Here is a 22,788-nt window from a genome sequence, read left to right on the forward strand (position 1 = left end):
TTTAAAGTGTATTTTAGGGTTTTAACTTTACTACTGATTTCGTACTCATTTTTTAAATCCTTCATTTCCCCTGGCTTTAATTTTCTGTTATAGATATTCCGAAAAGTCCGTGTCAGTTGTCTTTGGTGAGTTGCTTCATCCTTTTGGGAAGCAGTTATTTTTTTAGTCGGGTAGGCTTTTCTGTAGCTAAAAGACCTTGTGTGTCAACTAGATCCCAGGTTCCCTACCTTTAGACCAGGGGTCCTCAAACTTTTTAAACAGGGGGCCAGTTCACTGTCCCTCAGACCGTTGGAGGGCCGGACTATAGTTTTAAAAAAACTATGAACAAATTCCTATGCACAATGCACATATCTTATTTTGAAGTAAAACAAAACAGCAAAAACACCCGCATGTGGCCCGCGGGCCGTAGTTTGAGGACGCCTGCTTAGACCCTCAATAACCAATTAGTTTTTAAAATCAACAACCCATATATCCATCCAAATACCGTATTTTCCAGCGTATAAGACGACTGGGTGTATAGAAGATTTTCCTGGGTTAAAAAGTCGTCTTATACGCCGGAAAATACGGTAATTATGGTGTACAACATGGGCAAGATTCATTGTTCAGCTTACCAAAGTTCACGGAGCCATGTATGGACTGTGTGCCCCTGAAGGACCCAGTCCATTGAGCAAGGGTCCATGGTGGGAAACCTGTGGTACTTGGGGGCCACGCCTCCTTCCTTCCACAGCAGGAGGGACTCTCTCAGGGAGAGCTTTTCCCACTGAGCCTGGATTACGCCTCGGAATCCTTCTTAAACACGTTCTGGATAGTCACAACCAATTGTTTGCAGCTGCAATGCAAGAAGATCCTTATTTGTCTCCTTGGGCTGGATGATCTATTAAAAGCCTATCCATTTGACTTCCATACATCTCTACTGCTCCCTTGAGAGTGTCTGCAACCTCATTCACATCTACAAATCCTCCCAGTACGTGAAGAGAGCACAGCGAGGGCGTTCATTGTTTATCCGAGATGCACGACTCCAGACCCCTCACTTGTGCCTTGTCTGAGGTACTCCCGGACCCCTCACAGCTGTTTCCCTCTGGGGGCCTGGTTTCTGTGTCTCTGAGAGGAGGACACAGAACTGACCGGAATGTTCTGTACGCATCTGAATTGCTTACCGCAATGTGGGCCTTTCTTCTCCTTGACAGTTGCAGATGTTTGTTCAGTGAAGGGAAGGTTATATGCCCACATTCTCTGGACATGAGACTGTCATTCATTACAGGTGAACTAGCTGTTAGGTATTAAAAGGCTAACGTGTTTGATTTACATGTTTAAGGACATGTGTGGTATCTAAGTTACCTGGCACTAACATGAAGGACTGGACCGGTCAGGGTGATTAGTGGTGAGGTGACAGGCACAGAGGTTTTGTGGGCCAAGGGGAGGCCACCCTGTGGGCAGAAGACATGCTGAGACTGGGTGACAGCAAGTTCTTGGTCGTGGAAGCTGAAGTGGGTTAACTCTAAGCATGGTGATGAGACTTGCTGAGTGCCCACTGAGGGGCTGAGGAGGTGGGCTATTCTCACTAAGAAACTGACACTGTCCATCTTAATGCAATGAGTGCTATCCATTTAACCTTTTAAAATAGAAATGCTTTTTTTTGTCCCTCCTGAATCTTAGAAAGCCTTTTCTCAAGTCAAACGTTGGTAGTTATCCTTTTAAAATGTACAATTCAGTGTTTTTTAATATATTCACAGGGTTAGGAACCATTAACTCTATCTAATTCTGGAACAATTTTTTTATTTTTTATTCCAAAAAGTAACCCAATAGCTGTTAACGATCACTGACCTTCCTATCTTCCAGCCTTTTTCCAGCCCCTAGCAACCGTGAATCTACTTTCTGTCTCTCTGGATTTACTTTATTGTGGACATTTCATAGAAATGAAAGTACATAACACATGGCCTCTTTTACTTAGCATAATATTTTCAAGGTGCATCCATATTGTAGAATGTACTTCATTCCTTCGTGTGGCCAGGTGATATTTCAGTGTATGAATATGTCACATTGTTCACCCATTCCTCAGTTCCAGGTATTTTATTATAAGGCTCTGTAGAGCCCAGTAGAATCACTAATGCACATCTGAAGGAGTCATTTTTATGGGAAATATTCTTATCAATACCAACTTTGGAACCCACCTTTCTTTTCCCTCTCTAGCTGTTTTTATTTCTATTAAAAATAAGTAAACTGTAGCCCTGGCTGGCCAGGTAGGTAGCTCAGTTGGTTAGAGCGTTGTTCTAATATGCCAAAGTTGTGGGTTCAATCCCTGGTCAGGGCACATATAAGAATCAACCAATGAATGCATAAATAAGTGCACAACAAATCAATGTCTCTCTTTCTCTCTCCCCCTCTCTCTCTTTCTCTCCCCCTCACCCCCCATCTCTCTTTTAAAAAATTAAAACTTCAAACGAGGGTAAAATGCCAACATCTGGGATAGTCTGCTTCCACTTTTGGGGGCCACTTACTTTTGGATATTTTTCACTTCACTTGGATAAGTTACTTCTTAATCAGTGCCTTTACCCAGGATTATGTTAGAATTGTAATTAGGCTTTTGTACTGCTGCCTCTCCCTTTCCTCTAGTAATTTGTGGCTGTTGAGAGAGAATCCCGGCCTTTCTGCACAAGGAATAAGTGAGTGAGTGAAACCGGGGTTTGCGCCTAGGATTCCCTCCCTAGTGTTTGAATTTTTGGTTTAGGGCTGAGGCCTGGAGGAGGCCTGGGCAGTCACTGCTTTCCGGCTCACTGCCGGATTCTCCCAAGACCTGTGGCATGTGGGGGTGGACCACAGGAGGCTCAGTGTTCAAGGTTTGGGGGGCTGTTGTGACGGGAGGGGACTGGAGAAAAGATAGCAGGTTAATAGCTGGTGCTGTGGAATTCCATGTGGCAGTTAAAATGAATGTGCTAGATTTGTATTTACAACATGGATTGGCCACCAAGATGACAGAGAAAAAGCAAGATGAATAATGTCATATTAAGCAAGTTATGTAAAATCTGCCTGTGTTAATTCATCTGCAAAATGGGGATAATAGCCACATTTTGAGGAGTAAGTAAGAAAGTATATATATATGAGCCTAAGCGACCATTACGACCGGCCGGTAGCTATGACGTGCACTGACCACCAGGGGGGCAGACGCTTAACACAGGAGCTGCCCCTGGTGGTCAGTGTGCTCCCACAGCCAACCTCCCGTGGTCAGCCAACCTCCCACAATCCCTCCCCCTAGCCAGCCGGCTAACCACCTGTGGTCCCTCCCCCCGGCTGGCTGGCCAACCTCCTGCGGTCCCTACCCCCAGCCAGCCAACCTCCCGTGGTCCCCCCCCCCCCCCCCCCCCCCGGCCTGCTGGCTGGCTGGCTGGCCGGCCATCCCCAATTGGGACTGGGCAAGACGGCCCGATTGCCGGCTAGGTTGAGGGACCCCACCTGTGCATGAATTCGTGCACCGGGCCTCTAGTATGTAAATATTTAGGACAGTAATACATTAATTTTACAAAAATTAAAAACTCAAAATATTTGTCCTTTATGGGTACATGTGTGAATATATATACTAGTATATGCATATACACATACATTTTTTAAAAACCTTTAAAATTCACATAATTATAAAATTTACCAAGTGGGTTTTAGCATATTGATGAGGTTGTACAACCATCACTACTAATTCCAGGACATTGTTATCAGCCCCAAAAGAATCTTCCTGTTTATTAGCACTCACTCCCAATCCTCCCTTCCCCCCCAGCGCCTGACAACCACTCACCTATTTTGTCTCTCTGGAGTTACCAATCTGATAAATGGAATATGCAATACGTGACCTTTTATGTCTGGCATATTTCACTGAACATAATGTTTTCAAGGTTCATCCACACTGTAGCGTGTATCAGTACTTCATTTTTGTCTTCTGGCTGAATCATATTCCATTGTATGTGTAGACCACGTTTTGTTTCTCCAGTTGGGTTGCTTCTACTATTCGGTACTTGTGAATCATGCTGCTATGACATAGGTGCATAACTATTTCCTCGAATCTCTGCTTCAGTTCTTCTGGGTATTTATCCAGAAGTGGAGTTGTCAGGTCATATGGTAATTCTATTTTTGTTTTTGTTTTGTTTTTTGTTTTAGTAACTGCCATATTGTTTTCCATAGAGGCTGTGCTATTTTATATTCCTCTCAGAGGTGTATGAGGGTTCTAATTTTTTCATATTCTTGCCAAGACTTATTGTTTTCCTTTAAAGAAATACAGCCACTACTGTTGGGTATAAAGCGACATCTCATTTGGTTTTGAAATGCATTTCCTTGGGGACTAATGATGTTGAGCATCTTTTCATGTGACACACATACTTCTAAAACCATATGGAGAGACCCACCAAACTGACCATGGTGTGGTTTTTTTTGTTTTGTTTTTTTAGAGTTTGGGGGAAGTAAATAGTTTAGAAGCAGGTGGTCAGAAGGGGCCCTAAGTTTATATTATTTGGAGTGTTTTTTACAAATATTTCTGTTAGTAAAATATAGAACAAGTTAATGCTGGTTAATACTTTCATCTGAATAAGGTACATAAAAATACAGTAATAGCACTTGAAACCTGGGAGTTGATAAAGTTCTTTGCCTACCAGATGATGATTGTGATCTTCAAGCAAAGTCAGGATTGAACTGGTTTTAGTTTGTGTCATCATATTTCAATTTAATTGTGTAAAGAAATGGGGCAACTTAGTTCAGCATGTGGGGAAGAAAGTGGGCTCTGACAGCTAGGGCTTAAATCATTTCTCCATCACTTTAGAATCTATGCTGTAATTTACCCATCTGTGAAATGGGATGATACCTCATGGGATTGTGTGGCCTAAATGAGTTAACATAGAAAAACCATATGGGACAGTGCTGCTGCTAGAAAGCACCCTGGGGTGTCTCCCAGAAGTCACCATGGAAAGGCCAGTGTGGTTGGAGAGGAGAGAGGGGCATTGGATGATGAGTGGGTCACACAGGCCTTCAGACACTTGTTAGGGATTTTGAATGCTATTCCAGTTACAAGGGGAAGCTCTTAGAGTTTATAGGGTGTGAGTTGATTAGCTCAGCTTTAAAAAGTACAGCATAGGAAATATAGTTAATATTCTAATAACTAGGTGTGGTGGTGGATGGGTGTGGGATTTATTGGGGTGATCACTTACTAAGTTGTGTAATGTCTGGTCACGGGTGTACACCTGAAACTAAATATAATGATGTATATCAAGTGTAATTGAAAATAAAAAATGATTTAAAAAAAATCAGTCTAGCCCAGCACTGTCAAATGGAAAGATAATGCAGGCCATTAGGGAATTTAAAATTTTTTAGTAGCCACATAAAAAAAAGTTAAGAAAACAGGTGAAATTAATTTAAATAATTTGCTAAAGCAAATGTAGCTAAAATGTTATAATTTTAACTTGTAATCAATATTTTAAAAAAATTTTTTACTATGTCTTCTAAATATGGCATATATTTTACATTTGAGCACATTTCTAGTGCCCAATAGCCCCATGTAGCCAGTGGCTGTCACACTTGGACAGTGCAGGTCTAACTGTTACGAGAACAAGCAGTTGGAAGCAAAAATGAATCTGAGGGTTCAGAGTAGGAGGTGGCAATACTAGGTGGACTTTTAATAATGAGCTTCAGGAAAATGAAGGTAAAATTATTCAGGTTGAATACAAAGTTTCTGACATACATACATGGAAGCCAGTGTAACTATTAGGGATGGATTACTTGCAACACACCTGACATATAGTCAATCACTATGGTTAATAACCACTAGTCCAGTGGGAGAAGAAAGACCAGTGAAGAGATTATAAAATGACATTGCTTTTATTCTCAGGATTAGGTAAGCTCAGGTGCTCTCCCTACTCTGAGGGTGTGGCAGGAGCGTAGGTGTGGGGGAAGCATGTTAAAGGTGTTGGAAGAGGCAGGCTGTACCAGAACACTGATGACCTCCTACAGCTGCTGCAGTTTGGACAAGTTCTATGGGCATTCAGAAGCCACTGGAGAGGAGTAACTTCCAGGAGAACAGTCATGGGGTGGTGGGCTGGAGGCAAGGATGCCAGTGAGACCTTTGGTTCAGAGGTGATGGGGCCTGCACAGTGGGTGTAAAGAACAAGTAATCAGCAGAAGGTTTTTCTGGAGAGCATGAACTCCTCCCTGCCCAAGGGGATCAGCTGAAAATAGCTAGTTTTGTGGGGGGTGGTGGTGGGGTTACTGTGGCAGAGGAAATCTGATCATGTGTGAGTTACAAAGATAGTTTTTCACGTATCTTTATTTTGGTGTTTGTGTTTGAATAAATTAGGCTACTAGATTGAAGAGGGCATGAAGAAACTTGATTATGGCAGTGGTTTCATGAGTACATACGTAATGGCAAAACTGATAGAATTTCACTTTAATAATACTTCAAGGGTTAAACAAACCTAGGTGATTAGCTAGTATTATTTTTTTAAGTATTTTAAAACATATATTTTATTGATTTTTTTACAGAGAGGAAAGGAGAGGCATAGAGAGTTAGAAACATCAATGAGAGAGAAACATCGATCAGCTGCCTCCTACACACTCCCTACTGGGGATGTGCCCCGCAACCAAGGTACATGCCCTTGACCGGAATCGAACCTGGGACCCGAGTCCGCAGGCCGACGCTCTATCCACTGAGCCAAACCGGTTAGGGCAAGCTAGTATTATTGATCTTAGTTATTTTTAAGTTTTATTGAGCTATAATTCAGATACTGCACAATTCCCCCATTTAGAGTGCACAATTCTGTGGTTTTTAGTATGATCACAGATATGTGCAAGCATCACCACAGTCAATTTTAGAGCATTTTCATCACCTCAAAAGAAACCTTTAGCTGCCACCTTCCACTCCACCAGCCCGATGCAGCCACTAATTTACCTTCTGTTTCTGCACAGTTCCCTATTCTGGACATTTCGTATGAATGGAACCCTTAAGATGTGGTCTTTTGGCATTGGCATCTTTCACGTAATGTTTTCGGGGTTCATCTATGTTGTAGCATGTACCAGTACTTCCTTCCTTCTCACGGCCAAATATTCCATTGTGTGGCTGTACCACATGTGTTTGTCCTTCATCAGTTGGTGGGAAGTTAGGTTGTTTCCACTCTAGGCTGTTATGAATGATCTAAGTCTTTACAACTATGTTAAGGAAAGTGACAATCTTTGCGTTTAAGCGTGTGCTTCTTTCTTGCTATTTCTACATTTGGATGAACTTTTAATTTTTTTTTAAAGTGCTGAACATTTGAGATTTTCAAGTTTTAAATATATAAAAAGGGGGGATTCCGCCAAGACATTCATCCCCTCTGCGGCTTTAATTTGCTTTGGTAGCGTCTTCCCCTCCCAGTTGGAGTTTAAACTTACATAAGCATAGAGAGATGTTTTCTTGTGGGCTTGAGTAAAATAAGTTCATTTAGGAATGAGGGTTTTGGTTTGTTAAGAGATTGTGGAAATGTTGGAAATGTGCAGTGGAAGTATTTTGGGTTTTGTTTGTTTTTACCATTAAAACAAGGCTGTTTAAAAGAAACATTTGTGGTTGAGATAGATGGGAGAAGAGACAAGACATTCTAGGAACTGAGAGGAGGCAAGAACCTAGGGATGGTGGTGGGCGTTTTATGGGACAGACACAGGGACATTTGTCTTTTCTTCCCGTGATGTAGGCTGAGTCCACAGGGCGGACGGGGGGAGTAAGCTGTATCTGCGCGGGGAGCTCAGTGAGTTGAGTGGCAGGATACAGTGTGGTAGTCCTGCTCCGCACAGCGCACTCTGATAAGTGCCTTCCCAACCCGGTCAAGGGAAACGGGCTACTTAGCATTGCTCAGGCACTTGGGGGTTGGAAACCCTTCTGGGATTTGTGATTCTGATTGGGTTATTGACAATCTTTCCCCCATCTCTCAGTTGTGATGACCCCCAAAACTTACGCAAAAATGACGAGTGAAGACCTTAAAGACCCATTGAAATTCATCTCGGGTGTCTAGGTAAACCCCCCTAGGTTGTCTGGTTAACTTGTCCTCAACTAGGTACCAAGATTGATGATGGACCTATATTTCCTTTAAGAATTATAAAATAGTGTGTGTGTTTTTGTTTTGTGTGTGGGTTTTTTTTAGAGCAAGGTTTATTGAAGTATAATTTACACATAATAAAATTCACCATCTTTAGAGGATAGAATTGTAGTTTCTAATTTTCCCCCCAGAGATTTTACACACAGGATAGTTCTGATAATCGGTAGCATTTATTATTATCTAGGAATAGAATGTTTAACTCTACAAGCAATTTTGTTTTGAACATTTTAAACTTTGTACAGTAGATGCAGTGAAAATTTTATGTATATTTCCTCGATTTTTTAAGTTAAAAGTTTTCTTGAATCATTTATCTGCCTGTATGTATGTATATATCTATACTAATAAAAGGGTAATATGCTAATTAGACTGGGTCGACCGGACATCTTCCAGATGTCCAACTTCCTTCCGGACAAAGCCACGGTGGCGGGTGCTGAGGCAGAGGCGGTTAGGGGCAATCAGGCTGGCAGGGGAGCAAGCAGTTAGGGGTGATCAGGCCGGTGGGGGAGTAAGCAGTTAGGGGCGAGATCAGGCCGGCAGGGGAGGGCAGTGGGGGCAATCAGGCTGGCAAGCAGAGGCAATTGGGGTGATCAGGCAGGCAGGCAGAGGCAGTTAGGGGCAATCAGGCAGGCAGGCAGGCGAGTGGTTAGGAGCTAGTGGTCCCGGATTGTGTGAGGGTGTAGGCCAGGCTGAGGGACACCTCCCCGCCCCATGCACGAATTTCATGCCCTGGGCCTCTAGTTTAGATATAAATAAATATATGTGTATATTTGTGTGTCCATATATAAAAAGAAATATATCTATGATTTATGTCACTTTGCCAGTTCCCCATTTGCAGAACATTAGTTTCTTTAGCATTATTTTTGCAGGTTTAGTCAATATTGTTTATAAATCATGGGTATTTAGCTTTTGTATTTTCTTTTTTCCTATAATAGTAAAAAGGAGATTGCCCTAGCTGGTTTAGATCAATGGATAGAGTGTTGGCCTGCGGACTGAAGGGTCCCGGGTTCCATTCCAGTCAAGGACACATGCCCTAGTTGCACGCTCGATCCTCAGTAGGGAACGTGCAGGAGGCAGCCAATCAATGATTCTCTCTCATCATTGATGTTTCTATCTCTCTCTCCCTCTCCCTTCCTCTCTGAAATCAATTAAAAAATATTTTTAAAAAGTTAAGGAGATATAAGCTAAAGAATATGGAGAGTAATGTATTTATTGAAAAAAACTGCTTTTAGGAAGAATTAAGAATGATGTTTATGTAAATGAACATATTAAATTGGCACCTACCCGCTACACTCCTCCACCATCTCCACACCCCTGCCCCTCAAGATAACCAACTTGCTATAAAGCCCTGCTGTTTGAGGGGCTGCCATTTAAAAGTTAGGTTTTAACTGGTAGCTGGACCGTTCCTGCTGCTTTAATTACTTAAGATGGAATGAATTTAAATACCTCTTTAGAATTCTATTAATATGCATATAAAACATTTTTGGTATTGAAACATTTTTGTCTTAAAAATACAAGTAGGTTGCTTTTTTTAGATTTTAAGGTGTTACATGTTGCATATTATGCCTCTTTGGGTGGCATTGTAAGAAGTTTTCTATTTTTTTTTTCTGCTTTTATAAAAGATGTCTGTGATCAACATGACATGCATGTCAAATTCACCTCTGAAACAGGTGAACACTATTGGAGAGTGCCGTTCCTAGTAAGCTGTACGAGAATTTCCTCCTGAGAAGTACTTAGTTCACTTACGAGCTATGGGAATGTCTTTTCGTGCCTGTGCGTTCCAGTGCCAGGGACAGTGCAGTGAACGCAAATTCCTGCTCATGTGGCCGTTCATCCTTGTGGCTGAGACAGACACATGAAATGATATGTGGTCAGCTAAGTGCTCTGAATTAAAGATTAAGCTTTTTTATTTAATAGCAGCTGTAGTTAGAGACAAAGATTAGTGTGCTTCTATTAATAAGCCCCACTCAAAGGAAATTCACGTCAAAACATCAGTATGAAAAAATGTAACGATTCCCCATTCACAAATAGGTATTAACTTTATTTAAAATGGGGGAAAATAGCCCTGGCTGGTTTTGCTCAGTGGTTAGAGCATCGGCCTGCGGACTGAAGGGTCCCAGGTTCGATTCTGGTCAAGGGCACATGCCTGGGTTGCGGGCTTGATCCCCATTGGGGGACATGCAGGAGGCAGCCATTCGGTGATACTCTCTCATCATGGATGTTTCTATCTCTCTTTCCCTCTCCTTTCCTCTCTGAAATCAATAAAGATATATTTTAAAAAAATAAAATGGGGGAACATAAAATAAAAAGCTCATTCCTAGACAGACCTGCCTATAGTTTTCAAATCGGAATCAGTAGACAACAGCCTGAAAGATACCACATAAGATAAATGTTCATTTAGAAGAAGCTTAAAGTTTAGTAGGGAATTAATTACCCTGACTACTTAGTGCGTTTCTTGATGCTTTACTGTGTTCTGGGGGCCAGAACACATTCTCAAGGGCCCGTCCTTCAAAGTTTGCAATTAAATTAATGAATAATTGGTTCCCTATAAATTAATAGAAACTCATCTTAGTTTATTTTTAAAAAAATCTTTTTCTAGTTCTTAGAAGCGAAGGACAGTGGATTTGGTTCGTACTGATGAGAGGTACACCCACAGTTCATGGTCTGATAAAATTCAGGTGCTGCTGTCACGGCCTCTCATTAGACTAACATGCACAGTGGAGTAATGCAGCCGCAGGAAAGATGCTAAGACAGACCGTTTCAAGTTGTGCTTTTTCCAGCCTACTATAGATTTAGAAATGTTCACTTTTTTTTTTATACTTTTTACTAAGTACTGATATACCACTCAGCTTAGTCTCTAGCTCCAGGTAGAATATCTACTCTGTTCTTTCTTCATTTTGCTGGCCTGTCTTGAGAGTCATCTGTTCCGATGAGTCCATTTTTTAAAATTATTATTTTAAAATATATTTTTATTGATTTCAGAGAGGAAGGAAGAGGGAGAAAGAGATTAGAAACATCCATAATGAGAGAGAATCATGGATTGGCTGCCTCCTGCAGGTTCCCCACTGGGGATCGAGCCCACAACCCAGGCATGTGCCCTTGACCACAATCGAACCTGGGACCTTTCAGTTCGCAGGCCGACACACTCTCTATCCACTGAGCCAAACCGGCTAGGGCCAACTGAGTCCATTTTAGCTATAAAAAGAAGTTCTTTGAGAAGGAACATCTTAAAGATGAAACTTGATGTGGGCCCTTGTCTCGTGACTTTGTATACAAGGAGGAAGTGTGATGAGGCGTTGCTGTATGTATGGGAAATAGATGCTTCCTGCTGCTCCAGCCTTGGGAACCGGGCGGCTGTGGCTGTGAACACTGCTGAGCTGCCTCATTGCTTCGTTATCCCCAGGAAATGAGCCTACGGTCAGGGATCTTGGGAGACGCAGGAGAGGGGACCCCACAATGGTGCCCTTCCCTCACTATGATAGTCCAGAACCCCGTTAATTTTGGGGGCTCTTTTTCATCACAGTTCTTTGTGATTTTCAAACATTTCTGCCCTCGTAATACCTTGGGAAACTGAAAATCTGTAATTTTCTCCCCCCTCCCGATAGGTGCTGGATAGTTTACTAGGCCAGTATGGAGTGGTGGAAAGCTGTGAGCAAGGTACACGTCTTCTCAATTGCTTTCAAATTTGTAAAAGGGGGGACGTAAAAAGAAGACTAACTTTTTTCTTTCTCTTCCTTTTTTTCTCCCTTCAGTGAACACTGACTCGGAAACTGCAGTCGTAAACGTAACCTATTCCAGTAAGGACCAAGCCAGACAGTAAGCAGATTGACACTTTTTATCTCTATGGATAGTAAGCAGGTTAAGTACAGTACTTATATTTTGGCCTAGTGGATAGCAGAAATAAACTTTATTTTGCCAAGTTGACCTTGCAAATCTTTTAATGTTTGACGGTATAATAAGAATTTGCATTGGTTAAAGTTTTATTACCTTTTCAATATATCAATGGGAGATGGATATGGGATGAAGCTGAACTACACCCTATTTGCAAAAAGCTGTGGACCTGGGTATCATCAAATTACATTAAGATTTCCCCCTTACTGATATGATACATACATTATTGCTGTTTTGTTCAAAGCTGGTAAGTAGGTCATGTGTTAAACTATAGTGTTAAATGTTGTTTTCTTGCTCCCTGATTTTCCTAATGGTTACTGTTGCCATTTAGGAGTGTGTAGACATTGAACCAATGTAATTTTATTTTATTTTATTTTTTTCCCAAAAATACTTGGACATTTTAATGAACTTCCCTCCATGGAGCTTCAAGCTACCAGGACACAGGCCCCACCAATACCCTTAATCTCCTCGGCTCTTCTGCTGAAGACCTTGGCCTCACAGTGACAGGCTGCCTTAGTGCTTTCCCTTCCCCAGGACTCTGTAGTAGCCCGATCGCACCACACCAATGACAGGAGCAGCACCAGTCCTGCTTTTGGCAGCGTTTACCCGTGTCTGCTCTCTGACCAGGGCCCACAGTTTATCGAGGTTGACAGTTGGGCAGAAGCTCTGGTTCCTCTTTAAGTGGTGATGCCTCACCCCAACTTTCCCAAAGTAGCCTGGGTGATATTTGTCGAAGTTGGTCCTGTGATGATGCAAGCCGCCAGCATTACCGCGGCCCCCGGGTGCTTCCTGTGCTTGCCGATGCGGCCCCGAAGTTTTCGGGTCTTCCTGAGTCTGGATGGCATGTTGGTGGCCGAGCTGCAAGAGCTGTAATTAGATTTTAGATTGGTGGGAAAAAATGTATTCCAATAAAATGGAGAGGCTAAACTTTACAGGTAAAAAAATCTTCCTTAGGAAAAAACACTTCTCTAGGCTTGGGAATGATCTAATGAACTGACTGAACACTAGAGAGAGAAAATGAGGATCCCACAAATACTGCCTTTGGCCTGTCTGCTCCTGTTGCAAACAGAGGAATGGCGTGCAAGGTGCCCAGCAGCAGAGAGCTGAGTGTCAGGGACCGTGGAAGTCTTCGCCGCCTCCAGACACAGGGCCAGCAGGGCAGCCTGTCTGCCCTCTGCGTGGGAAAGGGGAAAGACAGGCCTCACTGGCCAGCCTGAGCCCTGAAGGGGAAGGTGACCGAGCTCGCTGACCAAAGTGCCCGCTCCTGGAGGACCAGGGAAGGAAAGATAGGGCTGGCGAGGACATGGAAACTTGCATTACACAGTGGGACTTCCGTTTTTATATTGGTTGGTAATACTCACATGGTTCAAAATGTAAAGGTCCAAAGATGTATATGGTGCAGATCTCCCCCCAGTATTGTTCCCCGACTTGCTTGAGTGTTTTGTACATAACACTCAAAGTTGCATAGAATTTCATTGTATGAATATAGAACGACTTAGTTCCAAATTGAATGTTTAGCTTATTTCGAGTCTCTTGCAGTTATGAGCAAGGCTGGAGTGTAGCGATTTTCAGCCTTTTTCTGCTCATGGCACACAAACTAATGACTAAACTTCCGCTGCACACCGAAAAATAGATTGTATCTGTTGCTGGTCTGACAAAAGAATAGGTGAAGTTTTGACTCACCGGATGGCTGTCGTCTTGGCTGTTGTCATTGTTTTATTCGACAATCTTAAGGGAAAAGAGCTCAGTGCCGCTGAGTAAATAGTCAGGTGCTGCATGTTCAATAATGCTGGCTGCACACTGGTTTGAAAATTGCTGCTGTAGAGAATCTCTTTTTTTGCCCGTCACTTTGCATGTGTGTGAATATGGGTGTGAGTTAAATTCCTAGAAATAGATCAAGATACTTATTAATTTTTTTTAAATATTGGCAAGTTCTCTTCCATAGAATCTGAACTAGTTTAAATTCCCATCGGTCCCGTGTGAGTGTGCGTTCTTCTGACTCCCTGACACAGAGCTTTACCAGGCTTTGCTGATCCTGTGGGTGAAAAGCAGTATCTACTCATATTCATGCCACTTTTTTTCCTAAAAAAATGAGGCTTCTGACATTCACTTTTAATGAGACTTTTAAGACATTTAAAAATATTGTTTTTCCTTCTGTTTGTATCTTTCACTCATTTAAAAGAAATTAACAGTTAACATGAGGTTTTTTGACATCTTAGAAATTGTGGTATGAGTGGTAAAACTGATTTTTACAAACTTTATTCTTCAACAATAATGTGTATGAGGGAAGAACAGAAAATTTTCACGTTTTATACCCCAAGTAGACTGGGGCGAAAGTAAGAGTGAGGGCAGTGAGAACACAGACTCCGTTTGTCTTACATGCCCCAGTCTTCACAAAGATCTCCAATAAGTGCTTGCGACAGCCAGCTCTGTTAGATGGAAACTATGGGGTAACATGCTAAACCCAAGGGTATTTGGAGATTGTCCTAGTTGTCCTGCTTGAAAACTTAGGTGAGGATAGCCAGCTAACTGGACGATGCTTAACAGTTAGTCGTATGGGAGAACGTTGTTGGTTTTGAACTCGAGTCTGGACTGGCTGACATTTAGAGCCCCTGCATTCCAAGCAACGAGACAAGCACAGGAAGGGCCGACTGGGAGCCGGGCAGAATCACTGCTGCGAGTAACCCCACCCTGACGGCGGACGGAACGCGGAGACGGTTTTTACAAGTGTTGTCAGAGGGTGCAGGGTCCTGTTGGTCCGAAGGGGAGAGAAAAAGGCTGTTGGGAATCTGTCATTTCAGTAATTAAATACCCTAAACAAATAAATGAGCATTTCAAAGAGGGAAATGGTCTTTACCTCTCTTATTCTAATAGTCCTTCAATGAATCGCAACTGCGTATTGACCAAACGTTGCCGGTGACTAAAGGCAGAATCCCTCTCCTCGGGGATGGGCATCTTGCTGGTGGAAGTGGAGAGGGACCACCTGATTTTAATTCTTGCCCACGTTGAGTTTCCTTACAAGAATATTGGGTTTTCTCTCCCTCAAAAATTCCAAAAAGCAAAGAGTATTAGAAAATAATTCAGAGAAAGTTAATAGATTTAAAGAATGGAAAAGTCAGTCTTGTCATTCAGTGTTCTGAACATTTTCTAGTAAGTTTTTTTTGTGGGTTCTTTTTAAAGAGATGGGGAGTGCATTCTCATTCTGTGAGGAGAATTGATTTTATTTGCGAGGCATTGGATCTTGCACTCCTTGGATGTCGTGTGGAGAAAGCGTGGCCTCTGACTGTAACCCTGACCTCTCTGAGCTTCAGTTTTCTCAGCTACAAAATGAGAGCTGACAAGAAACCAATCTAGTCATGCATTTAGGCACATATTTATAGAAAGACAGGCTTATCAAATGGCCTGGCACTTGGGCACCAAGGAAATAGTAATAATTGCCCAACCCACTGGTTCTGGGCTGCTTTTAGAGCAGCTGGAGGTGGTTTGAGCTGGGAAGGACTTGCTCCACTGAGCCCTGCACACCTGTCCTCTGGGCTGCGCACAGCTGTCTGCTGCCTAAACCACCGCGGTGTGATTTCCTTGCACCAACAAAAATAAACATCAGAAATAAGAGCCCGTTCAAAGCTCATCTCTTCAGGTCATGAGGGAGAGTCCATGTTCTCAGTTGACTTTTCTTTCCTTGTGCCTGATACTTGGGAGACTGTAGACAGCTGGGATGTGCTGGTGCGGGGGTGGGCAGAGCTTGGAGGCTTGGAGGACACATTCCAGAGTCCATGGGGTGACTCTCTGTGCCACCACTCTTGGCTGTCACTCTGGTCAAGTTAATCTGTCTTAGTTCACACCTGCCTGTAAAGTGGGAATAATTACAGTTCTTAGCTCATGAGGCTGTTGAGAGAACCTACGCAGTGCTTCCAAAACACCTATCAATAATACCTCGCAAGAACTCCAAAGTTAGCAGCTATTAAGCATTTTCCAACAGTTCTCATTTCTGCTGATGATACTCTGTTCTTGCTCAATATACTTCATTTATACTCCATTCCAGATAATGACTGGCCGCTGATACTCAGAGTTAGGAACCTAATTTAAAGGCTTTGTGGCTGCCTCTTTTTGTTACTTGAACCTCTATAAATGCCACTTTTAAGAAGATTGATTCCTCAATAAGGCTGACTCTAAGACAGAATTTAACATGGAAATACCTGCCACCTTGTGGTTAGAAAAATCAAAGGTTCAGAGTAATATATTATGAGGAAATGCCTATTTGTTTTAACTTGAAGTCTTGGATTATTAAAATAAAATGAATAAAAATAATAAAAACAAAAAATCATAAAAAACAGAGAATGTATTTAGTATCACTTGTTTCTTGGAGCAAGAGAGGCTTGGGCCTCGGGACACCCATTTCCTCCCAGAGATGCTCAGGTAACATTGTCCAAGGTAGCCATTACTCACTGGAGGATTTGTAATGTGTGACAAGGAAATAACCCTTCAGAATTTGCAGGCATTTAGTTTTTATACTTCCTTTTCCTCCGGGCTCTTATTTCTGATGTTTATTTTCGTTAGGGAATCAGAGTATAGTTTGTTTATATTGTGAAGCTATCATTGAAGATCCTTCTGTATCAGTTTGAAGACCCATATCACTGTGATGGTTAGAAGTGTTTTCAACAACTTGGCTGATGGCTAAGGGGAGGAAAATCACCCTTAAACTGTAATCATGTGACTAGAAGATTTATTCTGGAAAAAGAAACAACAGATAAAGCAGTAAGACAAAGGAGTTTCTTGCCATTCAGAGATAAGCATCAAGCTTTGTAGACTTTGTCCCACGTGTCATAACTTAAAATTACAAAGATCATTCTGTAGAGTTTCATTATTTCCATTGACTATATTTATACTGTTTGTAATCTCTACATAGTATTTCACCCCTACCACAGTCGAAGTATCCAGTCCTCTACAGCACAGGTTGTTTGCAGAGATTTTGCTTTTCGAGTGTATGTGCGTGTGCTTTTAGAACCATTGTAATTGATCAAGTCCTTTGGAGGGTAAATCTTCGGGCTTTGGCAATAATTATTTCCTTAAGTTGCATCCCTGCAGTACTGTTACCAGGCTTCCAGTAGTTATTACTAAACTAGAGGCCAATGCACGAAATTCGTGCAAGAGTAGGCCTTCCTTCCCCCGGCTGCTGGCGCCTCCTTCCCTCCAGCACCCAGGACCTGGGCTTCCCTCACAGCCCTGGCTTCGTCTGGAAGGACATCCGGTCTAATTAGCATATTACACTTTTATTATAGATTGTATGCCTCAACCTTTTATTCTTGGTACAAGCAGAAAACTGAATTGTGTGACTTTTCAATAATGGTTAAACCTCATTTTGTTAGAATTTGTGCTATATATAGCAGTGAGGTCTGGGAAGAAGAAAACAGAAATTCTAGACATGGAATTTTTTAATTGAAAGGGATCATAAATCGAATCACTGCATTTTGTAGGTGAGGAACCTAGTGCCAAATAAGAACATGACCTTTCCAAGGTTACATGGCTGCTTATTGTTCTAGCTGGACTAGAATTCTGGTCTCTAGTTCAGCCTCTTTTCACTAAAAAGGTGTGTGTGTAAACCCTTGGATGGGTTTAAATTCTTCTCTGGTCTCATTTCTTCTCTCTCCCCTCCTCCCTCATCCTTAATTTAAACTACATATCCTCTCTCTCTCTAGGCCCCCTAAACTGTGATCTGCCCTAATAAATTTTTTATCCATAGTTAAGTGCTACTGACTAACAAAACTACTCAGCATCTCCCGAGTGACTCAGATTAGCAGCAGAGCAGAGCCAGGTGAAGACGGGAAACGGGATCCTGAGGAGCATGCTTGGAAAAACACCCTTGAGTTCTGCTGAGCTGAATGCATATGTTTTGAATAATTATGACAGTTGTTCATTTAAATTGGGGTATAATTGATATATATAACGTTATCTTAGTTTCAGGCGTCCAACATGATTTGATATTTGTATAAATTGTGAAATGATCACCACAACAAATCTTGTGAACACCCATCATCTTCTCACCATATGTGTTGTATATAAGAAACATGCCTCTGACTTACCTTCATAGAAAAGGAACAGCATGTGGCCAGGCGGCTATTGAATTTCCCCAGAGCAAACAGGATGTGGGAGTGGGGAAGGAGGATGAGAGCTGTACACGTGGCTGATAGCACATGTCCTAGGAAGATTCCCCTAGACAAAGGGAGGTGAAGGCAACTAGAAGAGGCCCCAGCCCATTTTTTTAAATAATCCAATGGGAGACAGCAAGATGTAGGTGACCTATTAGGAAACAGGTGACCAAAATAGTACTCGGCCAATGAGGGACTGGAGGAGGGACTAAATATATCGGCTCTGCACCCTGCCCCAAGTGTGTTCCTGTACAATGGGCGCCCGCTCTCGAGAGTGTTATTAAAAGTCTCATTTTCGCCTTGCTTCTGTTTCCTAGTCCAGCATTTGAAATTTGGACAGGTGAGCCATTTCTCACATATACAGTCTGTTTGGTGAAAGTTCTATAATGTTCTACCCACGGACTCAGCAAGCCACCAAAGGACAGAGCTGAGCATCACCCTGTGCACAGAGAGGTGTCAGTGTTTCATTCCTCAGCCTCGATTCTGAGCCCTTGCTTGCCATAAGGTTCCTCCTGTACTTCCTCAGCTCTGCCCCAGTGAGCACTGTGGTTTGAGGGGTCGGAAACTGCCGGTTGGCAGTCACACGGGGGGACACCCAGTGTGTATGCATTGGGAGCCTTTGGGGCCCAGACAGTGCACTGGGTACCGGAGCACCGTGCCTTCTGACCTCCCGCGTGAGGGAACCTTTCCTTTTCTCCCAAAAAACCCCCCAGGAAAACAAGAAATAAACAATAACAACAAAAATCTTTTAGAATCAGCGCATGAAGTTTGACGTTACAGTTTTATGCCAAGTCGAGGAGCTGGTACTGAGGGACAGGGGACTTGGCTGAGCCCCAGAATACCACGGGCTGAGGACTTGCAGGCTCACCTCCCTGGAGAAGGACCGTCCGAGCTCGCCTGTCTCACTCCAGAAAGAAGGAGAGACTTTTGTAACATTACTGACTGAATTCCACAGTCAGAGCCTCCTCCCTTCCTTCTGAAGCCAGCTGTGCCGTTTGTAGTAGGAAAGGATTGTAGTGAACCCGTTGCCCTGAGTGCCTGTGGCTACAGTTGACTCCTTTACTGGGTCTGCGTTCCCGTGGGTTTCCGAAAGAACCCTCAGTGATGAGCTTCTCTTGGCTTGAAAAAGGTTTAAAGTTGTTCAGAATGAAAATCTAATTGGTTGAGACTTATGCAACTCCACCTTTCTTTAAATATATATATCATAAATATCAATACAATTTCTCAGCGGTTGTCCTTCAGAAATAACCAAACTAGCCCTAGCCCTAGTCCTAGCCGGTTTGGCTCAATGGATAGAGTGACGGCCTGTGGACTGAAGGGTCCAGGGATTGATTCCGGTCAAGGACACGTACCTTGTTTGCAGACTGGATCCCTGGTCCTGGTCAGGGTACATGTGGGAGGCAACCAGTCGATGTATTTCTCTCACATAGATGTTCCTCTCTGTCTCTCCCCCTCCCTTCCTCTCCCTCTCTCAAAATCAATGGAAAAATATCCTTGAATGAGACAGATTAGCAACAACAAGAAAAAGAACCAAACGAATGCCCTTAATCCACATTTCCCTTAAGGAAAAAGGGGAGAGGGAGAAAGCAAAGATTAATGGGTTAACTTACGGTTCTGTTATCAGGATGTTGGTAAAATAATTTGCCACGTGCCTCCTATCACCGTGTAGGCTTATGAAAAGAATGCCCTCTGACATAGAAATCACATGGAAACATCCCAAGGTCTCTGGGAAAAAAGCAAAACACAAAATGATGTACCTCATGATCCCAGTTATGTCAGGCACTGAGCACACGCTTGTATGTAAAGAGGGAAAGGAGCGTCTGTTTGCCGAAGTTACGGTGGTCAGCAGTGATGCCGGGAAGGGTCTTGGCGGGTTGGTGCTGGTGGCGGAAATACCCTGCTCCTTCCTTTGTGTTTCTGTACGACTTGGGTCTGTTGTGATGAACTCATCATGGGCTCTGGGACAGTGAGGGGAAGGGGCTGACGTGGGAGAAGAGGGCAGGAGACGGGGTCCCCAGGACACCAGTGTGCTCCGTCAGCTGTCTAGGCTCCATGCTTTTGGTGCCCTTTCTGGTGGGGGGCATTTCTTTTCCACCCTCCTGTTTCCATCTAAGTAAAAATGGAAAGATCGCCACATAAGAAAGCAACATGGGAACCAGAAATGACCACTGAGCAAAAACAAGTTCATAGATTCAGAGAGCAGATTGGTGGATATCAGAGATGAGTGGGCAAAATGGGTGAAGGGATTCAAAAGGTACTCACTTCCAGTTATAAAACAAGTAAATCCTGAGGATGTGATGCTCAGCCTGCTAACTGGAGTTAATACAACTGTATTGCATATTTGAAAGTTCCTGAGAGAGAGCTTAAAATTCTCATCACAAGAAAAAAAAATTCTGTAACTATGTGTGATGACAGATGTTAGCCAGACTTATTGTGGTGATCATTTCACATTATATGCAATTATCAAGTCCTTATGTGGTACACCTGACACTAATGTAATGTTGTATGTGAATTACACCTCAATAAAAATGTTTGACAAATGTTTTCTATTTTTCATTGGCAGATGACAAGTATGTTCCCTTTGGAAACTTGTCAGGTTTTCCTTTCCCGTGTGTGTGTGTGTGTGTGTGTGTGTGTTGGGGTATTAAGTTGTTCTGGGTTACCTGTTCTGTGGCTTTATTCAGAAGATTTTGAGCCAATGATCCTGAGTGGGGGAGATAGGTATTGCTTTGCTGAAAGGTTTATTATAAAGTTCGATTTCTCTTCCCACCCTTGCTCCTTGTCAACTTTCAGAGCGTTAGACAAACTGAATGGATTCCAGCTGGAGAACTTCACGTTGAAAGTGGCCTACATCCCGGACGAGATGGCCCCCCAGCAGAATGCTTCGCAGCAGCCCCGAGGCCGCCGCGGGTTCGGGCAGAGGGGCTCATCGAGACAGGGCTCTCCGGGATCGGTGTCCAAGCAGAAACCCTGTGACCTGCCTCTACGCCTGCTGGTCCCCACCCAGTTCGTTGGCGCCATTATAGGAAAAGAAGGTGCCACCATTCGGAACATCACCAAACAGACCCAGTCTAAGTAAGTATTGCGAGTGTGTGGTGGGCGGTAATGTCTCCCCCGGATCTCAGTAACAGAGTGTTGTGTGGTGCTTGGTCTTGTGAACGTGGTCATGATCCCTTCCAGTACTTGGAAATCTGGCAAAACCTTGCGACTTTGATATCTTAGTGTTTATTTTATACAAATACGGGACTAAATATCAGTCTCAAAGGGAACCTCAAATTTTCACATGTTAATGGAAAGCAAATGATACCTAATCCACTTGCGATGTGAGAGACCCTGGCAAACAGAAGGGCAGCTTCTAGGTTATTCTCTGCTCCCCAACCCCTGGCGATACCTGCCTTTTTGTTTTTGGAAGTAATTTTCTGGGTCCAGTATAGAGGTAGTTTTTCAGTCTTGCTTTACTTGAGTAAAGAATGATTCAGCCTGTGGTCCAAATTTATCCCATGAGTATGCCCTGTAGCCGGGATGGCCCATGCTTAGCATCTTGGTTGGGAGTTTTAACTTGCAGATTTGAATGGACTTGGTGATTCTTGGCCAAACCCTGGAGCTAACTTTTCAGGAGCAGCAAGCAGAGCTGTGTGTGATGATTTACCACCGTGCTGAGCAGGTTGCCTGATAGGTGAAAGGTTTTCGTATTTGGCAGACGAGTGAAATGTGACCCCACGGCATCGTGTACCAGTTGCTTTGCTTTATTAACCAGCCTGTGATACTGTGTGGGGCTATTGACCCTAAGAAGCTGGGAGATGGGCCTGTCCCCACCCTGGTTCTGGGCAGTGCTTCCGGGCACATCCTGGGCTGCTGCTGCCCTGTTTCCCGAAGAGCCAGGTGTGTGAGGGAGAAGCGGCTGCACACAGACCTCGCTGGGGTCGGTCGCTCTGTGCCAAGCGCCAGGGGCATGGCCTTGGGCCAGGTACGAGATGGCTGTGGATTATCTTGTTTTTTAAATTTAGTAAGGACATTGATTCTATTTCATGTGGTCCAAGGAATTAAGGAGAGCCTTTTTCTGGAAGTGCAACTGTGGTGCTGAGCTGGCTCCAGCAGGCTTCAGAGGACATCCATATTCATTGCAGGCCCCGTGCCTGCATTGAGCTAGCTGCTGATTGCTCCTGCAGAACCACAGAGAACTGGGTTTTGTGTTGGGGGGGACCCACTCCACCTGCAGAGTGACGGCTGATCCTGCTGCCCCTGCTTTGAAGCAGGAGGTGTATGGTGTTGGGTACCTTTGTGCAGAAGCAGTGGCCTTGACCTCATCATGTATAAGATGGGAAGACAGTGGAACCATAGCCTGGATCAGTATTTTTTTTGTTCGTTTTTAAATCCTAGCCTGAGGATACCTTTACATTGAATTTTTTTAAACGAGAGAGAGAGAGAGAGAGAGAGAGAGAGAGAGAGAGAGAGAGAGAGAAACATTGATGTGAGAGACACATCGATTGGTTGCCTCACACACTTACCCCAACCAGGGCTGGGGATCAAGCCTGCAACCGAGGTTCAAGCCTTGACGGGAATTGAACCCAGGACCCTTCAGTCCATGCGTCGACGCTCTGTCCACTGAGCCAAACCGGCCAGGGCCTAGATCAGTTTTAATGTTCAGTTTGCCTGGTTTT

At 43.3% G+C, this 22,788-nt stretch overlaps 1 protein-coding gene and 1 pseudogene across 2 annotated transcripts in view; one reads left to right on the forward strand and one right to left on the reverse strand.

The window, feature by feature from the left end:
• The window catches only part of IGF2BP3 (insulin like growth factor 2 mRNA binding protein 3), a 97,779-nt gene that overhangs the window by 51,305 nt on the left and 23,686 nt on the right, over nucleotides 1–22,788 (forward strand). Inside the window, exons 4-6 of the mRNA XM_079786279.1 lie at nucleotides 11,696–11,747; nucleotides 11,843–11,906; nucleotides 20,921–21,202. Of these exons, the coding sequence (XP_079642405.1) occupies nucleotides 11,696–11,747; nucleotides 11,843–11,906; nucleotides 20,921–21,202 (398 nt within the window). The remainder of the gene's footprint in view (nucleotides 1–11,695; nucleotides 11,748–11,842; nucleotides 11,907–20,920; nucleotides 21,203–22,788) is intronic.
• On the reverse strand, nucleotides 11,928–15,590 carry LOC307108360 (large ribosomal subunit protein uL15-like; annotated as a pseudogene). Its single transcript, XR_013815273.1, has 2 exons — nucleotides 14,839–15,590; nucleotides 11,928–14,731 (listed from the first exon to the last, which is right to left on the reverse strand). The product of XR_013815273.1 is annotated as a large ribosomal subunit protein uL15-like (transcript).

This window comes from Cnephaeus nilssonii (assembly GCF_951640355.1).
Source record: "Cnephaeus nilssonii genome assembly, chromosome: 12".
NCBI classification, from domain to species: Eukaryota; Metazoa; Chordata; class Mammalia; order Chiroptera; family Vespertilionidae; genus Cnephaeus; species Cnephaeus nilssonii.